The sequence below is a fragment of the Dermacentor albipictus genome, unplaced genomic scaffold (genome assembly GCF_038994185.2).
Source record: "Dermacentor albipictus isolate Rhodes 1998 colony unplaced genomic scaffold, USDA_Dalb.pri_finalv2 scaffold_14, whole genome shotgun sequence".
Classification (NCBI taxonomy): domain Eukaryota; kingdom Metazoa; phylum Arthropoda; class Arachnida; order Ixodida; family Ixodidae; genus Dermacentor; species Dermacentor albipictus.
This window is the reverse complement of record NW_027225568.1, coordinates 1730256-1751706: the sequence shown is the minus strand read 5'-3', so window position 1 is coordinate 1751706 and position 21451 is coordinate 1730256. Positions and strand designations below refer to the sequence as shown.

At 46.8% G+C, this 21451-nt stretch overlaps 1 protein-coding gene across 2 annotated transcripts in view; it reads right to left on the bottom strand.

The window, feature by feature from the left end:
* LOC135914764 (DNA repair protein SWI5 homolog) overlaps window positions 1-17667 on the bottom strand; it is a 65986-nt gene extending 48319 nt beyond the window's left edge. The window contains exons 1-5 of one of the 2 annotated variants that reach the window (XM_065447683.1): window positions 17607-17667; window positions 17178-17318; window positions 16396-16444; window positions 15069-15181; window positions 7343-7437 (exon numbers count right to left, since the gene is read on the bottom strand). In XM_065447683.1, coding sequence (XP_065303755.1) covers window positions 7343-7437; window positions 15069-15181; window positions 16396-16444; window positions 17178-17245 — 325 coding nt within the window. In that variant the 5' untranslated portion in view covers window positions 17246-17318; window positions 17607-17667. Of the gene's footprint in view, window positions 1-7342; window positions 7438-15068; window positions 15182-16395; window positions 16445-16722; window positions 16800-17177; window positions 17319-17606 lie in introns of those variants that run through there. The other variant, XM_065447684.1, reaches the window with a different exon arrangement.
* Window positions 17668-21451: the final 3784 nt, after the last annotated feature.

Genomic DNA, 21451 nt, shown 5'->3' with positions numbered 1-21451 from the left:
TGTGAGACTTGGCAGATGCAAATGAACTTCCGAAAAACTGTATCTATGTCATTTACCAAACTTTCTTTTTGTCACGATCCACCCGGGTTCGTGAACAAGGGAGGGCTCGGGGCACTCTCTGATAGACGGACGCTCCGCAGCGTGGTGGTGCTGAATGATGACTGACCGGTGAGCAGCCATGCTCGTCAGTGTTTATTGCGGTGCGGTGATCAATGTTGCCTGCCGAGCTTTGGCAGGCCACCGAGCCTGCAGTGAACGAACATTATGCCTGGGGGGCATCACATGCTTGCTACACCCCCTTACCCCCAGTTTGTTTGTTAAAGAAAAAACAAATGTCCATGTTTTAGATGCGAGACTCTGCCTCCACCCTAGCTGGGTCGACAGTGGCTGCTATCCAGGCGAGTAACGATCCAGTGGCCTCCGCCGTCGAGTACTCCACCTGGGCACCGGTGTTGATGGGTCAGGTGTGGCAACGCCGGGTGCTGCCTGAGCTAGCCTTGCTCCATGCGGAGGGTTCGTAGTAGTCGGCCTTGTTAGTGGTGCCGGGCTCGACAACAGTCCGACGGGTGCTGCGCCACTGGCTATGGTTGCCGCCTCCGAGGTGGGTGGTGCTCTGCTGGAAGCAACTGGTGCTGCCGCTAGTCCTCCTGCGGGCTGGAACTCAGAAGTGGCAGCCGAGGGTGCTAGCCAGGTCCCGAGGCGAGGCCTGACATGGTCGGCGTGTCTGTGCCACATGGCCCCGTCTGGCATGCAGACGAGCAGCGATGAGGCGCTGGCAGGAGACACCACCTTTCCGGCAGACCAGGGTGGGCCTGGACGGAAGTTTCTGGCAAATATGGAGCTCCTGACTCCGGCACAGGCCCAGGACGGCATCCTTGGTCAGCAGCCAGCTTCTGCTTCCGCTGCTTCAAGAGCACTGTGGATCGGAGGTCCGGATGCAATAAGTCCAAGGGTGTCTTGACCATCCGACCCAGCAGGAGCTCACAGGGGGCACGGCCAGTGACATCGTGGGGCGTGGTCCAGTACTGAAATAGTATCCGGGCAATCTGCATCCGGAAATCCCGTCTGGCTCTTCTTCAGCTTGTCTTTGATGGTTTGCACCACCCGCTCAGCTTCACCATTTGAAGCAGGGTGGTACGGCGGAACCATCATCTGGCGGATTCCGTTTTTCGTCAGCCAGGCCAGGTACTCTGCGCTAGCGAAAGCAGGACCATTGTCGGACACGATGACATCCGGCAACCCCTGGGCGGCGAAGACCTGTTGTAGCATTGCAATGGTCGCGCCTGCTGATGGAGTGGCGACAGGTAGAACCTCCACCCACTTTGAAAAGGCATCCACCACCACCAGGAAGTAACGGCCCTGCAAGGGTCCCCCAAAATCCACATGTAGGCGGGACCTAGGTCTCTGTGGGAATGGCCAGGGGGTGCTTTCCACATAACGCGAGGCTTGCTGATGCTCCTGGCAGATTTGGCAGCTCTGCACCACATGCAGGCTGGCTTCCGGGTACTCTGGCAGACTAATGCCCAGTGCATGAATCCAGTTTCGGCCCAGCAGCATCAGCGACAACCCCTTCGTTAAGTAAAGGGGAAGGGTTGCCTCCCTGTCGCCAAAACGAACGCTGACCTGTGCCTGATCCTGGACCTGGGAGAGTTGCCCGGAGGAGCTGCGCATCATCACGCCTGAAGACTCAACGGACACGCCGGGGAAAGTACGCTTGAAGAGTTTCCCGGCCATTACTGACACGCTGGCCCCTGTGTCCAGCTCCATGGAAATGGGGTGCCCGCAGATTTCGACGGTCAGCATGTATGGTGGCACAGACGACGATACAAAGCTTGTGTGCCACATGTCGAAAATTGGCGGGTCCTCGGCTACGACGTGGAGACTGGCCGCGGAAGAACTTGAGCCTGCTGCAGCATGCCCCCGCCACGTACCCTTGCGATGGCTACCCTGGCCACAAGCTGGTGTGGTACCTGGGCTTGAATGAGGCTGCTGCTGCTGTTTGCTGTTCATCTTCCCCCTTCGGCATACACGTGCCAGGTGCCCAGTTTTCCCGCACGTAAAGCATTGTGTTTGAGAGTACTGGCACTGAGGGGGAGTGTGCACCACCACAGCGACCGCAGGTACTGCCCTTTGTCACCAACTCGTTGACCGCCGCTTCCGCCGACGGTGAACCAGCTGCACAGGAAATCTCACCAGCGTCCTTGGCGGCAGCTTCCATTGCCAGCGCTGCCTTCACGGCGTCGTGCAGCGAGGGGTTGGGAAGCTCCAGGAGTCGCGTCTGCATGGCGGTGTTGTTGATGCCGCAGACGAAACGGTCCCGGAGCAGCGAGTCCAGTTGGTCCCCGAAGGCGCAGGCACTCGCTAACCCTCGTAGCGCAGCAACAAACTGCCTGAGAGTCTCTCCTTCCCGGCGGCTCTGGTTGTTGAAGCGGAAACGCTCCATTAGTGTGGACGGTGCTGGGTTGAAATGTGAGCGCAATACGGCGAGCACCTCACCCAGCGTCTTAACGTGCGGCGTGGCTGGCTTGAGAAGGTCGAGCAAGAGGCTGAAGACGCGGGTCCCGCAGCTCGCCAGGAAAGTGTCCCACTGTTTGACCTCGGGTGTGTCGTTTGCCTGGAAGAACATGTGGGCTTGCTCCTCGTAAATTTGCCAGGCGGACCCATCTCCCTCTAACAGCTCGAGCCTTCCGTACAGCGGCATGGCAGCAGCAACGGGGGGAGGTGTTCCGCCACTCTCAGCGGCATGGGACGATCCGTGGGTACTCGTCACCATCTTTGTCGCTAGGGTCACGAGGATCCCATTTTTGTCGCCAGTGTCAGGAGACAGTCAGGAGACGTCCCCAGCCTCCTGACCGAGTTCAAGTCCCTGTTCCAGCCAGGGGTGGGCACATATGCTGGCACAACGGCTGGCATCTATGTACCTGAGGGAGCCCGGCCACGTTTTTTCAAGCCTCGCCCACTGCCGTTCGCCCTGAAGGACGGAGTCACCCAGGAGCTGCAACGGTTACAGCGAGAGGGCATCCTGGTACCTGTGAAGACATCGGAATAGGCCGCTCCCATTGTACCAGTCCTCAAGCGAGACGGCAGTGTCAGGATCTGCCGGGATTTCAAGGTTACCATCAACCCCGTCACTACCGTCGAGAAGTACCCGCTGCCCCGGATTGAAGATCTCTGGTCAGCATTGTCCGGTGGACAGAAGTTTATCAAGCTCGACCTCAGAGATGCTTACCAGCAGCTGGTGCTCCAGGATGCCTCCCAGAAGTATGTCAGAGTATCAACAACTTTGGGACTCTTTCAGTACATGCGCTTACCGTTTGGCGTGGCCTCGGCCCCAGCCATATTCCAGAGGGAGATGGACAACCTTTTCAGGGGCATGAGGCACGTGGCGGTGTACTTGGACGACATCCTGGTTACTGGCAGCGACGACGGGGACCACCTGCAGAACCTGCACAACGTCCTGGCACGACTACAGGACGCCGGCCTCAAGCTCAAGCTGGAAAAGTGGGTTTTCCTAGACCCCAGCGTTGAGTACTTGGGACATGTCATTTCCCAGGCAGGCCTAGCCCCGGCTCCCCGCAAAGTTGGTGCTGTGCTCAAGGCACATAAGCCCCAGAACAAGAAGGAGCTTCAGAGCTACCTCGGCCTCATCAACTTCTACAGGAGTTTTCTGCCGAACCTGTCGCAGCATCTACAGCCGCTCCATCTTCTGCTTCGAGATGGTCAACAATGGGTCTGGAAGAAGGAGCAGAACCAGGCCTTCCAGCGCAGCAAGGAGCTAGTCACCAAGGCACCAGTGCTGATGCACTTCGAGCCTGGCGGCGAACAAACATTATGCCTGGGGGGCGTCACATGCTTGCTACACTTTCCTTTCTCCGTTTACCTATTCGTATAATGGCTGCCCTCTAGGAGATGTTTCACAGTATAAACATCTAGGTCTTCTATTCACTCAAGATTTTTCTTGGTCGCTTAACATCGAACTCATTTGCAACCGTGCGCGTAGAAGGTTAGGCTACTAGCAATGCACATTAAATTCAGCTCCACTTAGCACATGACACCTCACTTATAGAACACTGGTTCGCCCAATACTGGAGTATGGTTCTGTCATATGAAACCCACACAAAATATCTGACCTCACCAAAATTGAATCTGTCTAGAAGAAAGATGTGTGCGTCATTTATCGTCGCCTTGACAGGTATTTTTCACCCAGTTCCCATCTTCTTAGGCTTCAACTTACCAGTCTCTCTTCTCGTCGTCACATTAAATATTTGAAGTTTATACTCTAATTAACTCCTCACGATTTTCCCTACTTAGCCAATACATCGCACCCACTAGCCCTACAACCACCAGACATCACCATGAGTTGAATATGTCAACTTTTCACCATCACACTGATGCGTTTAAAAACAGTGTTTTTGTGTGTTCTATGGAACTGTGGAATGCTCTGCCTGGTTCTGCAAGATCTTTACTACTCGATGAATTTCTATTGTATATTACTAATAATTGATGTTCAGTGCTCTTTTTATGCTTTTTCGTGTACTGTATTCCCCACTCCTGCGATGGCCTTTCGGGGCTGCAGTATGAAGAAATAAATAAATAAACACTGTGTCCCGTGACAATTCACCTTTCCCACGCTTGTTATGCTTCCCCGCATCACACTGCTGTATTGCAGCGAAGCTTACTTTCGGGAACCGGCATTACGCAACGCGCCGTACTTTCCGAGCTTCAAAGCCAGGCGCGAGGACCCCAAAGGCGGAATCGGTGCCATTGCTGACAGTAGGGAATTCTTTCAATGAAAGACACGGCACAGAACGGTAAGAAGCTTAATAGCGAACGTCGAAACAGCTAGGCCTAGCGTTGCCCCTGCGAGAGCACCGGTTCAAGGCGGCAAGATAATCAAAATGGCGGCGGTGGTGGCTTTGGCACGGCCGCTGGATAAAAAAGAAACCTTTTCTTTTATGCGAAGCATATTACGAGAGCTCAACCCAGCTCCTCAGGCGCGGCGGTGTCGCCTTCAATACCACGTGACACAGTGACGTCACGACAGAGGAGAAACGGGGCTCCAACTCGCGCCGTCGCTCGCGGCGTCGCCCCCCGCATCGGACGCGGTGAGCGTCGAGCAACGCAGCGTTCGGCGCGACAACGAAATGTGCGCCTGAGCAAGCGCCGCACGCCTGAGCCGACGCCGACGACACCGGCTTTTCTGCAACACGAGCTCCTTAACGCTGTCACGTTAAAATAAAGGCTAGTATGCTTCGCATCCTGGGCTTAACCTTAGCTAAGCCACAGCCATATTTTTTTTTATCCAGCAGCCGTGGCTTTGGTTAATGCCGTTTCGGACCTGCGGCCACAGCAAAAAGTCCGGAAAATCGGACTGTGAAGGGTTCTTGCACCCGAAATTTCAGACGTTCTTGACTCTATAGGGTACGTGGTGGTGCCGCGAAGGCGTCAGCCGGGCGTCCGGAAACTCGGCCGTTGACTGTACACTGGCAACTCCACCAGCCGACGACACGGCGTCAAAGACGATTCGTTAGGATTCCTCTCTGTTACTCGAGCCACCATTACCTTTCAATAAAACTGGATAATTTTCCCTGATAGAAGGACAAATTCCCCGAGTTTTCCCTGAGTATTTCCAGACTATTCAAAATCCCTGGAAATAGGTTTTCCGGTTTGGTAGACACCCTGCTCTATGGTCGTCACCCCTGAAGAAGGAATTGAGATGGCTTTGCAACGCAGGATACAATAATGAATCTTGTGTCTCCATTTCCATCCAAACATCTATAGAGTCCTAGTGCAGACAAAACAGAATTGATGCAGCGCAGCACACTCGGTGAGCTGCAGCTTGTCATTTGTGGACACAGAGGACCACCATGTTATCAAACACGGCCTGCTTCAAGGATGCTACTGGATGCTGCGGAACTTGATTACTCCTGCTGACACATTTGTAATAAAAAGGAAGAAATATGTACATGAGGTTGGAAGGAACTCACTCAGAACATATGCTGTTCTTTGAGCGTGTGCATATCTGCCTTCATGCTTTACTTCACCATTAAGTGCCAGAAAAGATTTTTCACTACAGAAATGGTAGTGGATGGAATTCTTCGGCATGCTTTCAAGTACCTGGCAGTGCTGATAAGCATGCACAAGTGTGCAAGCTCATTTTTATCAAATGTGTTTACATTTGCTATCCTTTATTTCGCAAGCTAGAAGCGCAAAATGTATACAGATGTATTGATCGAAGGGACATGCTTGAAGGAAAGCCCTGGAGGCAAATCTCATATATCTTCTCATTCATGTAATAATAGTGCCTTTTTAAGGGCATTATTCTTTGTGATATGTTTGATTGTTTACAGGATTAAATTAATTAATCTACCATATCTCTGGAAAAGACTACTTGAGAAGGCTACTTCCACATTAAAGAACTCCTGACAGCAAAGTTTTTTTTTTTTTTTGGGGGGGGGGGGGGTTGTGCCTTTATTGTATTGCCATTAACCCATCAATCATGCTATGGAGCCCGAGCTCCTCGAGAGTGCAGAAGAAATGAATAATGTTACCCTTTAATGCGACCACTTCAAAATGCGCGCTAAGTGCAGCGCAGCTTTGGATGTGAAAAGGGAGTCACCAAAACCTGATGTGGCAGTCTTCCGGTAACAAGCATCACTCACACATACACACCCATTATGACTGTGCAGCCAAAAAGCAGTCTATTGAGCACTCGGTGGGGCAAGAGAGGATTGTGTGTCCCTCTGTGCTTCTATGAGAAGCACACAATAGGAAGGGCATATTTAGTAGCTTTTGGAAACATGCTCACTATATGACCTTGAACTACCACACCAGGATGACCATTGCGCTCTCGAGTTGTGATACCACGTGACCATCACCTCTGTTTTCAGTGATATGAAGTCTCCTTTATCACGTTCGAAGCCACGCTACATTTGATGCGCATTTTGAACTGCTTGCATGGAAGACGCTGTAATGAATTATTTGTGGCATTCTCAAGGAACTGAGGCTTCGAATTCTAATTTTATGGAGTGGACAGCTACCTAAAAAAGCAGGAAAAGTGGGACACAAAATTTTCAGTACTGCTTTAAGCATCCACAAAATTGATGGTGCTGACATTGGCTCTTGGAATTGATACACAGGGATCTCAGGCAATCAACCATTCAACTGCTGCAAGTGCCAAAAAAGAATTCTCATGGGTAAAAGCTTCCAGTTACCATATCCAGCCTAGTAAAACTGTGGACAAACCAAAGTGCCCCATGCATAAAATGCCATTTTTGCACGAACAAGATAAACAACAACAATAATCAACCTCTGAGGTCAGAAGACAGGGAGTTTGACTCACCCAGGCTGCCAATGACGTGATGAGCAATGTCCTTAATCTGGTTGTAAGTATGCAGTTGCTCCATGTGCCAAGGAAGCTCTTCTACGGTGCAGCCTCTGAAGAAGCAGAAACGAAAATTACATGAATGGTCAAGGTACTGTGATCATTAATGCAGCACGCTATGGCAAGCGAGAGAAAGAGCAAGCCCATTGCAGGACATCACCTAGCTGAGGAAGGAGTCTTTTGTTAAAGGGGAATTACACAAAAATTCGGCATGTGATGTAGGCAAGAGATTGCAAATGTGAGACACCACTGCCCCAAACTCTAGCTTTATACTCATCATCTTTGTCTTTCAGGCATGTTTTTTGACCAGAATTATGGTGCAGCAAAAGAACCCAGATGAGAGAACTGAGATGGGCAGGCACACACTTCCAACTAATTTAGTTTCAGAAGACAGAGTATATACGTATATGCAGAACATGTGCATAGAGACATGAATAGAGAGCCTCTTCTGCAAGTAAATTAGTTGGAAGTGTGCGTCTGTCCATCTTGTGTCGTTGAGCGGAAATACCGGTGGGATGAAGTGGAGTGGACACCCACCCATCCGTACTAGACACCACCCACCCGTAGTGGACACGTTCCCACTCGTATTTCTGCTCACCAACACTACATGATTGACCAACTGGCCCAACAGTCTACGCTTCTGTCCATGTTGGCTCTCTCAACTGCGTCCTTTTGCTGGGCCACATTCTGGTAAGAAAACATGCACCAGCTAGCCCAGCAATGTGTTTTTTTAAGCTTTCAGTAGCAGTTCTCCACATGGAGAACCATATCCATTGATAAACTCCATATGCCCCATAACTCCCATATCCAATATGAAACATGTGGGATCCTATACGGCAGGATTCTGTTAATTCGACCCCGCTTAATTAGATCCCGACCTAAGGTTCTGGCCGGCGCCTGTACATTTCTATGGGCCTAAACTATTCCGATCTCAAAATTGGCCTTTGCTGGATAATTCGAACTTGACTACTCAGACTCGCCGCAATGCATCCGTGTTATGAGGTGAAACATACCCTGAAAGGAAAGCGGCCACTGTCACTGGATATAGTACAGGTTCCTCAATTATACAGACGCGCAAGCGCCGTTTCCAAGTCACAGTACGAGCACTTAGATCCATAATAAGCTTACTGTCAGCCATTCAGAGCTAGTTGTGACATTGCTGCAGCGATTTGAGCCCTTGTTTCGCTCGCCATGCGTGTTTCGTATACGAGACTGTTAACGGAGCCTAGCACGCGTTCCTTAATTATACACACCATGCACCGAGAAGTGGAGAAAAACCATCTGTGTTTTGGGGAAGCTAGCGGTAAGATGAAAAACTCCGGAAGTTGAGAGGACGTTTAAGGCCATCAAAAGAGCGGGGGTCTATCTGAATCTCTGAAGGCCAATCAGTAGTTTATTTGGCCTCTCGGTGTTCGTTCTGTGACCGGAGATGGCACAGGTGTAAATTAAGAAACACGTGCTATGTCCTATAACAGTTGCACCTCCTCCCCCCCCCCCCCCGCTTGCTATGCTTCCCCCAAGACATGGCTGCATTGTGGCGAAGCTAACCTTAAAGGCAAATACTGTCAAGTGATTAACGGCAAGTTTTGCGTTTTTTCTGTCGTTTGTTTAATTAGACTCACCGGATATTTCGACCAGTTTTGTCACTTCCATCGAAATGACGAAAGTCGACTGTTTAAGAACCTGTTTTTCCCATATATCATATGATGTGATTGAATATGGGAGTCGATAAGTTATTAGTAGGAATAGGTCCCTGTGGTTTCCTTCCCACATATCATAAGGCGTACCCTATGGCTCGCCTATGCAGCCTTTCCTATACCGCCAAGGCCTTGTGGCCTAAATACCTCAAAAAGACAGGGAAGCACTCTGAACAAAGCAAAGCACTCTGAACCTAACGATGTGATATCAAAAAGTCACCAGTAGTAAAGCATTGGAGATACCTAGGTGCAGTAGTATTACAAGCTGTGCAGTACTAGGTACCCACTCAGCACAAAACTTTGCAGGTTTTAAAAGCGCCGATCGAATTGTGTCATCTAGCAATGAGTGCTACTGTTAAGGCATCACGTGGTGCAAGAGTGCCAAAATTCAATTGCAAGCCGCTGCTATCCCTGATAACTGCCCAAAATATTCAACTCACTTTGAAAACTGACCAATGGTGTTGCCTGGAAAAGGACACAATGTGAACCTGTCAGATCAAATTTTAATCTGCTTCTGATAGGAGCTACTGCATCTGAAAGGGATTTCCAACACAGATAATTTAAGATATCCCTACGGCGCCTCGCAACCTCTTAGACCAAGATGGTGATGCCATGTTCCAGGACAAGGAATCACAAGGACGAATACAGTGTCCTATACCCGTTAAACCAAACACTAACAATGTATTGTTACAGAGAACAATACAGAGGCTTAAAAAAGCATTGAAGCACACAGGTTTCATTTTATGTAGTTTTTGTTCTTTCCGAGTTTTTTTTTTTTTCACTAAAGGTGCATTTAAACTTTTTTCTTGAAACCTGAAAAAACCAGAATTAGTGCAATGCCTTTTTTAAAGAATATATATTCTTGAACAAGTTTTTGAAAGGAACTAATGTGAACGATAATATATTGAGTGCATCATAATGATATAACAACAAACAATGACCTGACGAGTGCCATTCTTCATTCCCCTTCAGCTTACCAGCTCCTCTTAGCTGGGGTGGTGCCGATGGCAATGCCCTGCCAATCACTCTTTCCTTTCTGTTTCTTCATTCCACAGTGCACTTATGGTAACCTTTAGAGCTTGGTATCAAACGAAGATGCCCAAGAGCGACGAAGGAACGCTAACAGAAAATGCAGGGCACATTGACAACTATAGCTTCCGTGTTTGCTAGCACACAATCTCCAGCAAATGGTTATGTTTCTGATGACGCCGGACTTCAATTCTGCAATTACATCCCCATACATTATTAATTTAAAGCAATTTAGTCAAAATAAAGTTAATTAGTGAATGTAACAATTAATAAACATAGAGACTATTACAACACAAGTTCTGATGTCCACCGCTGCTACGAATCTTGGTCAGCAAAAATAATCATTTTGTTTCGTGTCACCTTTTATGACCACAGCCGTTATGAGCTCCCTCTCTTGATTGTATTGATGTCCGCTCAAGTCACTGCTGTCTGTTGTATGAATCCCAAAGTGCTTTGCAAGAAGCTTATAAACAAGATGTTATAGAAATCTACAGTACCTTTGTGAAGATTCACTGTGATTGTGATTCGTGTGATTTCCAATGCAACAAATTGCCAGTTAAAGATTTTGCCTCTTAGCCATTCCACCAAAGATACACCCAAGAAGACTACACACGAAGGGTGTGCACACACCTACTGCTGCAATGAGTGGCTGATGCCCACTTGGCTTCACCTACTTTCTACAGGATCGTGCTGGCATTGGCATCTCCTTCATCTTCTAGCACGCTGTCATTTCAGTTGTATAAAGTTTATAAACAAGGATAAGGTGCCTCAGAAAGATTGGCCAATGTTTCGATAGGAGGACCTATCTTTGTCAAAGGCGGCCTCGTCACCAAAGGCGGCCTTGTCGTTTTCACCACAGACTTCAGAACATAGCTCCGACACCACATGAGAAGAAAGATTTCGAGCATTACAACGAAAAACAGTCTAGAAAATTGGTTCAAAAACAAAGGGAAAAAGCAAACTTTAAGTTTGGAAGTACCAGACGCGACGGAAACTTCATCAAAATTAAACCACTCCAATGTTGTAGACATTTCAAAAACATTAAGTAAAAGAGGAATAGGCGTACTCAGCAAGGGCCCAAATTTTTGTCCCATGACCAACACAATAAATCAATTCAAGCTTCACAAGGACCTCTCAGAATTTCCCCGACGAATGCATACCAGACACTTTTTCGCAGACACACCAGACATCGGGACGACACCACTTAGAGCCCAATCCACTTGGACTCGCGAACCAGAACAAGCCATAGAATTTGACATATACCTTAAAACTGTCAGTAATGACATTATAGGCCAATCCAAGACATCTAAGCAACCTAGAAACATAACTGCGTCAGAGAGTCATATCATTACAAATTTTAGTTGCCGGAATGACATTGTTATTAAGGAAGCAGATAAGGGTGGAAGTATAGTTATTTGGCCAGTAGAAAAATACAAGCACGAGGCTTACAGACAACTAAACAACCCAGAACATTACCGTAAGCTAGATAATGATCCGACATTATCCTACACAGTGACAATTACCTACAGGCTGAAATCGCTTTTGGCTGATGAATTGCTCGTCAGAATACAAATTTCTTAAACCAAGCAACAAAACTGCCGGGCATTTCTACATCCTTCCTAAAATTCATAAAATTCCATCCACTGAACTATACACCACTTTTATCCCAAGTCGCAGGATGGTATCAAACAACAACACCCCGACAGAGAGCATCTCCACATTCCTTAACCACTTCCTTGGTGACTTGCCAAAAGCACTTCCGTCATTTGTACAAGATACGCCCCACCTGCTGAGAATTATACAGGACATTAATAGCAAAGGCACACTACCCCAAAACATAATTCTTGCAACACTAGACATCATGGCCCTGTATACCAACATTCCAATCCCTGATGGTTTATCTTTGATAAAACAAATGCTGTCTCAACAGAATGCACAACACACTACTGAAGTCTACTTGTTTCTCCTTGAATTAGTTCTAACACATAACTGCTTCGAATTTGAGGAGAGTTACTACCTGCAGATGCATGGTACAAGCATGGGTACGCCTTTTGCACTAACCTACGCGAACATATTCATGGGGATTCTAAAAAGAGATTTCCTATCGCACTGCACTGACAAGCCCCACACATACTTACGATACATAGACGACATATTCATAATATGGGGACATGGTCAAGACAGCCTAGATAAATACGTAGCATTTCTAAACTCTTTTCATCCAACAATGAAATTCAAATCAGAATTCTCAACTGAGCGCATAAACCTTCTGGACACAACAATACACTTGGACAATGTGGCACTAAAGACAACACTGTATAGGAAACCTTTCGACAAACAACAGTACCTAGAATATACCCGCCACCATCCCAGACATTGCAAACAAGGCATCTTTACAGGCCAGGCCACACAACTACGTTGCATTTGCGTTGAAAACTAAGACTACAAGATAGACTCGATCACCTTAAAGAAACCCTATCAAGCAGGAACCACCCAAACAGTGACCTTCAAAAAGCCTGCACAGCTGCAATGCAAACTTGATCGAGCCGAGGTCCTCAAGCCCCGCCCGAGGTTCACATGAACACCAATGCCTCTTCATACCACTAAATTCTCAAACGCACTCCCAAACGTGAATAACATCCTCACTAAATACTGCCCAATTCTCACCAGCAACCAGAAACTTAATAAGATTTTTCCCGACCCGCCCAGAGTAGCCTACAGATGCAACACTAATTTTAAAAATATTCTTGTGCATGCCAAACTAAGAACAAAGACGAAGTTGGGAACCGGTTCCTGTGGCCACCCCAGGTGCTCTACATGCAAACATATTCAATCTACTGCTACAGTAAAAAGTACAGTGTCGAATTACGCACACAAGGTAATTTCGGCTTTGACCTGCACATCAAGCAACGTAGTCTACTGTCTAGAATGTGCCACTTGGAGCAAACAATACATAGGTGAGACTGGACAACAAATTCATACAAGACTCAACGGTCACTGCGCGGACACAAAACACAATTTACCTAAAGCAGTAGCAAGCCACGTTAATGAAGAAGGTCATATATTTGACAAAGCAAGGCTCTATATACTACAAACAAATTTCCGTTCACCTTGCAAAAGGAAATATACGGAATCATTCCTCATACAAAAGTTTAATTGCCTACACCCGACGGGAATTAATATGGTACGTGGCAACTTAGAATCTTTAAAAGCGGTAATTTAAATCTTAAATTCTCATATCATCAACCGAGACACAAAACACATTATGCCACCAGCTAACCTTAATTCTTAAGCTCATCTATTCCTCCATTTCGAAAATTCTTTCCTGCCTACTACTCAATTTAATATACTCTTTCAAGTTTTTATGTTTATATCAACTGTACGACCCCCTTTTCCCATGTACACCTGCTCCCGCCAGCTTCTGCGCATGTCACCCTCCTATTTGTTATTCTGGTTTCAGTTCCCCTTCTATTTTTTCATTTTTTTTCTGTTTTTTATTATATGTTTCTTGAAACACCCTCACCAACACATTCCGAAGTCCCAGACGTCGGTATACCTTTTTCGGCGCCTCAGCCACACAGGGTATCGCCATTTCTGTATACCGCCGTAACGACACCTATGTTGAGTTACTGGGGATAACGTCCCTTGAAAGATCATGCCGCTGCCTTTCAGTTACCCCATAGATTACACGCCATACTCCTCGTCGCCATCTTAACTACTTCAAAATTACTTGACGCATTGCTGCTATGCTACTCAAGTCACTCTTTAAACTCATGTTTTTTTTGGGGGGGGGGGGGGGGGAGGGGGGGGTCTTTTGTGTTACATGTGCACTGACTGCCTGACCGGCTCTTCTAATGCCACAAAGACATGCCGCCAACGACAACCCTGAATGCTCCCTAACCTCTCACTTCCCTAAGCCCTTTCATGCACCCTTCTCTTTTTTTCTTCTTCTTATTTCTCTTTTTTTCCCCTCTTGGTGCCCCCCCCATTTGTTCTCTCCCCTTTTCTTTCTTTTCTGCCCACCTTCCCACTCTCCCGCTCTTGTCGCCTCGTCTTGGGAACGACGCTCACAGATGTCAGGCGACAGCGCTCATTACCTCTGATGTCTCTCCCTTTACAACCAACCCTCGCCGACACCTAACGCACATGACGTCACTGCACTAACCCTTTAAAACTAACATGCCGAGGATGATGAGGCCACCTTTGACGAAGATAGGTCCTCCTATCGAAACGTTGGCCAGCCTTTCTGAGGCACCTTATCCCTATTTACAAACTTTATACCACAGTGTACTTTTCCATCTGTCAGCCCCTTTCTTGATTTTGGACTGTCATTTCCGTTGTGATTCAAGTTGCCTTCTTCTCAATAGAAAATTGCTTACAGGCAGCTGCAAATTTTTACTCGTACCGATATCTTACGAAACGGTGCAAGGCTCACTGCATATAATAATTGCAACTGCAATCACGTAGCTTCTTGGCATTATGGGTAAAGCTGTCACTATCTTAGCTGTCAGAGATGGTCATTGCTGAAACACTTCACGTGGTCACTGTATTCTGCCAACTAACCTACAGGTCAATATGCTGAGACTAAGAAATAAAGCTAAGAACAGAGCAATAAGTGATGCAAAGGAAAATGACAGTGGTAAACCTATGACATTGAAAGATGAAAATATAGACCAGGAAGCAAATGCAGGTAAAGCTTATACTCTGGTTGAAATGAACAGGAAGAAGCAGGTCATGCGACACGTAGAGCAGATAACGAGCAGTCTATTTACAGTAACAGAATGGGGTGAGAAGGGAAGGCAAACCCAGTTGAAAGTAGCAGAGTATTAGATGGAGCAGTGAAATTTAAATATGTGCCAGCATAGAGCGTTCTTTAGTTGAGCCAAAGGAGGAAGTAACTAGAGACCTCTAGGAGAGGCCTTTGTCCGAAGTTGGGAGTGCTGCACAGGCTCACTTACTCTGCCTTGAGCTGTTCAATCTGCTCATCCAGGAAGCGACTCTTGTGGCGGAGGTCAGCCAGCTTCTTGCGCAAGTCCTCGACACTTTCACTGCTTACAGGCGTAGCCTTCATCTGAAATGCAACAGCCACTGTGATCACCGTCAGTCTATCCTTCAGAAATGCAAGGCGCTCTTAATGTCTAGTCGACACGACGTGATACAAACTGAACCACTAATGTATTGAGAGGTGGCAGTGCGGTTCAAGCCATCCCCATGACATGCCCACACTTAATTGCTGACAAAATTGAGTGTGCAGTAGCCAATAAGCACTTAAAACTTAGTCTGCCATTGTCACTGGGATTCGAAGTCATGTAACCATAGCAATGTGCACTTGGGAGCTGGATACGCTGACCACTACACCACTGCGTAACAATAGTGCTTGGTAGTTGGTGTAAGGAGGTCAACAGATGGCGCACTACTTTAAGCAATAGCAGATATGTTTGTTTAGTACATGTAGAATTTAGTTATAGCTTTAAAACATTTAGAAGAGTAGCACACATGCACTTGTTAAGTTTTCTTTTTTTTCAAATAATTTTAATTCCTTTTTGTTTCTTTCTGCATTTCAGTCCTTCATTGTTACCAGCCCTTGTGTATGTGCTTGTGTTTTACAACAAATCAAGCCCATACAAGCTCATGGGTGCAGGCTTCAAGAAACTTCAAAAAAGAAAAAAATCTCACATTCATTGTAAGAAAATAAAAGGAGAAAAAACACGATCATTTATGCACCCCTCCGTACAAAGACCTAGTGCCATATTATGCAGCAATTCTTTTCACTTTCCATTCTTTTTGCCCTCTGTCAGAGGCTGGAATGATGCCGGGTCACCACTATTACCAGTACCATCAGCTACTCGCTGCAATGGGTGATAAGAAATTAATCAAAGGAAAACAATATCCTTACATAAACAATATGGCCTCCGGATCACAATGAACAAAAGACAAGGCAGCTACACACTTGCAGCTCTACAGCTCTCTATGTACCCCTGCAAACAAAATTTACAAGATCACAGCATCAGTGAAAAAAATCAATTTTTGTTCTGATATGGCTATGTGGTTTGGTATTTGGACATGCACATGCATGCTGTATGGCATGACTTTAGGCTACACGCTTACAGTTAATTAAAAAAAAAAGATATCTATATATTTGTGCAGCACCTGTGTCCTCCAAACTTTTGCTGGCGATTGTGCACTGGTTTTCTGGTGATAGTTGTGGGCAGCGCTCACACAGTTACGAGTTTATCATTCACCCCACTTCTTTTTATGCGTGACACACAATATTGCACATCTCACCGGTGAGCTGAATGGGCGATTGGCAGCACCAAGGCTGGATCGGGACCACCTGCAAGAAGCGGTGGTATGAGTGTTTACGTCTTCAGAGAAAAAGAGGAGTACCAGAAAAATGAACGAAAAGCTATGTGAAATGTATATTATGAAATCGAAATGTATGTTATTATTGTTGTACACAGGAAAAAAATCTTGCCGCACAAATTACGGCTTTTTATATAAAGAGTTAGCCTGCGTACTCAGTCAGATTTGAAGCGGCATTGTGCTTATAGACACTACAAAGAACTATTGAAAGGTATCTTCTTTAGCTGGCGTGTGTCTATATATATTTACCCAATTCTAGGTCCCACATAACAAGACATCAAAGTTTTGCAATGAGGAAGTTGAGAGACAGAAGTACGACGCGGACACAGCGCTGTGTCCGCGTCGTACTTCTGTGACTCGGTCATATGGAATGTCCTTGCTTATACATTCCTCTTTGCACCATATGTCACCCTTGCGCGAAAATAAATTCCATAAATCCTTTTTATTGCAGGTAAGGAAACCACATGTGAATACTGAACATTTGAATTGAGGAACGATGGCACAACGAGGCGTGAAAATTATCATTTGGCTAAAGAAATTAACTGTGCGGCGCATGTGAGTAATTGGGATAAATCCAGATATCTCCCCCTCTGATTTGTCAAGGTTCAACAATACAGTTGGCGTAATCTGTTATAAGCTTCGACTGTGCAGCAACATCATTCAGAAAGCGCCAACTCGGCAACTCAGCGTACTAAGTCGCGTACCTCGCCTGCATCTTGAATCTGTTTCGTGTCGGCGTCTCCGAAGCGGCGTGCTCCCGCGCATCAGACATGCTGCGGCGAAGTGCAGATCCGGCTTGGACAATCACGGCTTCGTAACGCGCACTCGAAAACCTTGGACCACTTCTGAGGGCGAAAAACGCGCGCAATAAGGCAGACAATTGTCAGACATGTCGAAACAGGCTCCGAGACGAAGGCAGACAGTCGTTTTTGAGCGCTGTCTGCTCCCGTCCAGCGCCTCCTTCATAATAGACTTTTCGTCGAGTGAAAATGCAAGCAGACGCCGTTATATTTTCGTAACTACTAAAAAAATAAAAAGATAGAAATTGCTTTTCACGACACACGAAACGGCGTCAGGAACGCACAGCACAACGTATGCGTTACGACGACGTTAGTTTAGCAAAACAAACATACCGCGCTAACGGCACGACGGACGCAGGCACAGCCACGACCTACTGGAACTCCAGACCTGCACAGATATCCGGCATCTATGGGAGCAGCTTGCGCCCACTTTCGTTCAACCGACGGCCGTAGGTGGCGCTTTTATAACCTGTTCGTCTGCTACGCGGTGGGCGGCTGTGCGGCGTTGTAATTAGTACGGCAGCTGTTGTGTTGTGACGAACTGCTTGTCTAGTTGATAATTTTTGCTAACACAGTGACAGTGATGTCACAAGGCTTTGATCGGTCACTTGGCTCCAAAAGTTGACTGCCCGAACCTAAAAAATGTCGGAGCATGTAGTCCGCTGCTCTCTAAAATAGCGTTAAATAGCCGCTCCTATTGCCTTTTTCAAGAAGATTATTGTAAATCACATTGTGTATAGAGTTCGCAAAGTACACAACAGTTTTATTCTACACGTTGTAAAATTCGCTTCTGCGCTCTTTAGAAACTTGAAACCACCGTAATATTCGACGACAGAACGATTACCACTCATTTTAACTCTTAAATGTTGTCCGTGAATGCGTCGTGAGTTCAAAAAGTGAATGGTGCCGCCGTACCACGCAGAAAAGCTAGCTTTACAGTTTGGAAAGAGTCCCGTGAGATGACACTGGGATCGCTTTATTTTTTGTGAGCTTTCTACTGAGCTAGGCAACCAACGACAATAAAAACAAGGTATGCTCACCTTTCCTTGAAACAGAATCGATCAACCTATTGCACATATCGGGCGAAGGACTTGTACTCGTGAATACTTTTACTATATACTTTTACCAGGTCAACTGCCTTTCATTACGGCACACAGCAGTAAATTCTCATGTCATCTACGACACTAGGCTATCTGTAAACAACTAAAAAAACTAGATTATCCTATGAATCTTTTTAAGACAATTTTTTCAGTCTCTTATGGAGGCTAGGAAAGGGAAATTTATGTCGTCGATCTAGCATTGCGGCTGCCACCTATGCTCGTTGTTTACATTTCTTGCACCGCTCCTCCTCTTGTAGTATCACTATTCAAACGCAAAGCATTCGCAAATATGTTTTCTTTTGTATATTTGTGAATTTATTAATTTACCGCCAGTACAAGAGCTTTGTGCCTTCCCAAATGGCAAGACAAGCGCTGAACAGATCGCAGAAGCAGACGACAACGATCAGGTTATAACTAGCGCCACTCCGCTCGTACCTTCTTTCCCTAGCGGCGAAAGAGGCGAACTAGACCAGGCGTGCTGGAGGAGGGAGATCTGTGCAGGTCTGGAGTTCAGTAGGTCGTGGGCACAGCATCCATAGGATCAACAGCATCCGCGAGAGGGCGCGTATATAAAACAGGAACAGTGGCCTGTAGGGTGGGCAACACAGTAACAAAGAACATCAAGCAGAAAGTCAGAGAAGCAGAAATAATCTTATGGGTGGCGGCAATGGAAAATTAACCTGCCATGAGTAACTAATTAAGAGTAAAAAACGAAATCAGGAATGAAACAATTTATGATAATTCAAAGGGATGCTCATTACTTTTCGAAGCGAGATCGGCTGCCTTAGAACACGAGATAGAAGAAGGAAAGCATGTGCTTGATGCGGTAAAGCTAGGGAAACGATGGAGCATGTTTTATTAGAATGTGAAGACATCTGCCCAGTGGCGGTAACTGGCAACGTTCTTAGACATACTTCAGTTTCGCAGCTCCGCTCGGGAGATGGCCGAAGTGGTGGTCACGCGAACTAGCGGCGCTGCGATCGCGTCTTTTGTCACTTTTTGTTTCGTTTCTGATAGAAGTTGCGTCATTTCTAGTAGATTTCTGTTTTATATTTTGAGAAGTAGTTATTTCACAGTTCTTAATTTTGAGCCTCTTTGTGAAATATTGTGATATCTGAGCTATGTATTGTAAGTGCGTTTCTGGTAAGGAACTTGAAACTTGACTTCTGCTTTCACTTCTGGTTTCATGTTTGTTGCGCTGCACCGTCAGTCGCTATCCTTCTCCGTTTTGTAGGTGTTGTGTGATGTGTCGCGATTTGCTCTCTTGAAAAGCTTCTTGAAGAAGCGTTTCCGCATCTCATGACAGCAAGAAGTTCCCTATGCCGTGCTGTTTTGCCCCCGGCTGCTCGAGCGGCCTCAGACACGATGCCGCTGTCACCATTTTTCGCACCGCCGCAAGACGCTGGAGAGTTTAAAAGTTGGGAGCGCATGCTACACCGAAAAGACAAACGCCTCACAAACAAATCAAAAGTGTGTGACCGCCACTTTGAGGACGACGACATTTTGAAATACTACAAGCATGTTGTGGGTAACAAAGAAATAATGATTCCTCGCGGGAAATGGATGCTTGCTCCCGGCGCACTTCCTCGGCTCTTTCCTGGGCTGCCTGAGAACATCTCAAAGCCAAAAAATGTGAAGCGAAAGCGACGTCCACCAAAAGAACGAGCGCAAGTGCCGGCAACTACATCGGGTGAAGCTTGTAGTGACAGCGCTTCAACTTCAAACCTGCTGTTGGGCTTGGAAGAAGGAACTTCAGAAATATGCGCTACACACCTGGTGCTCAACGAGCTCACGAACGTGACACTGCCTTCTGCGCTCTGGAAGTTCGAAATTGTTGAGCACGACGCAACACAGAAGCGATGCGGGATATTTTATATAGAGGCAACTGGTAGCCAGGCATCTGCGAGTAATGAAAACTGTTGTGCTTGAAGAGGATGGTACTTGCTGCATAAACGGCTACAGCAAAATTCACAGGAAGCTATTTCGAGCTGCGACTAGCATTGCAAGTGTGGAAAGAATCCTGAGAGAAGCAGAGAGCTTGAACATGTGTGCGGGCGTGAAAGCAGGCCAGCGTGACACGGTGACATCAGATAATATGCACCACAAGCAGTGCAATGTACTTACAAAACAACTATTCTGCGCGCGTTTTCTCCGTCTACAGAGGAAACTTCAACTGAGGATTAAGGCTCCGAGCGCAACGCTCAAGCGATATCAGAAACTACGCCTTGCGAAGAAGAGGCTGCTTTGGCCGGCTGCTGCGCATCAAAAGCAAAAGAATGAAATCTTGGCTCTGAAGAAGGCTTTCTGAAATGCCCGATAACAGAATCGAGGAAGCGTTGGCCGAACTTCCTTGCATTTATGACATCGTTTAAACAGTTGAAAGCAAAGTCTCCGTGTGGCGCGCGGTACAATGCGGACTGGCTTCTTTAATGCTGAGGATAGCGAGCCCTCGAGCATATAAGCTTCTATCTGACATGAATATGCTGCCCTTGCCCTCCATGAGCCGTCTCACACAAATTCTGAAAGCAATACCATGCATTGAGTATGGTTTCAATCCTCTCTGTATGGAAGCTATTGGAAAACAGCTGGGCAACAGAGCAGATGGGAAGAAATTCGGCACACTGATTTTGGATGAAATTAAGTTACGCCAGGCGTACAATTTCAACAATTCCAACAAGTCAACCTCCAAACTTGATGGTTTTGTGGACTACGATGGTATTTCAAATGAAGGAACTGACCAACTTGCAGATCATGCGCTCGTGCTGATGTTCGTACCACTTCTGGAGAGCTGGGTGCAACCGATTGCCACGTACCTTTGCCACGAAAGGTGCTGCGCCTGGCAAGATTTTAGCAGAGCTGGTGTTGCAAGCAGTAATGCAATTGCATAAACATGGTGATGGTGATCGCCGTAGTCAGTGACGGGGCTTGGAACAATCACTCGATGTGGCAGCAGATGGGAATCAGCGGCAGCGTAACCTCACCTTCTCACAAGATTCCACATCCATGCCTGTCTGAGAGCGCGTACCTTTATTTCCTGTGTGATGTGCCACATGCCCTGAAGTGTGTACGCAACCATTT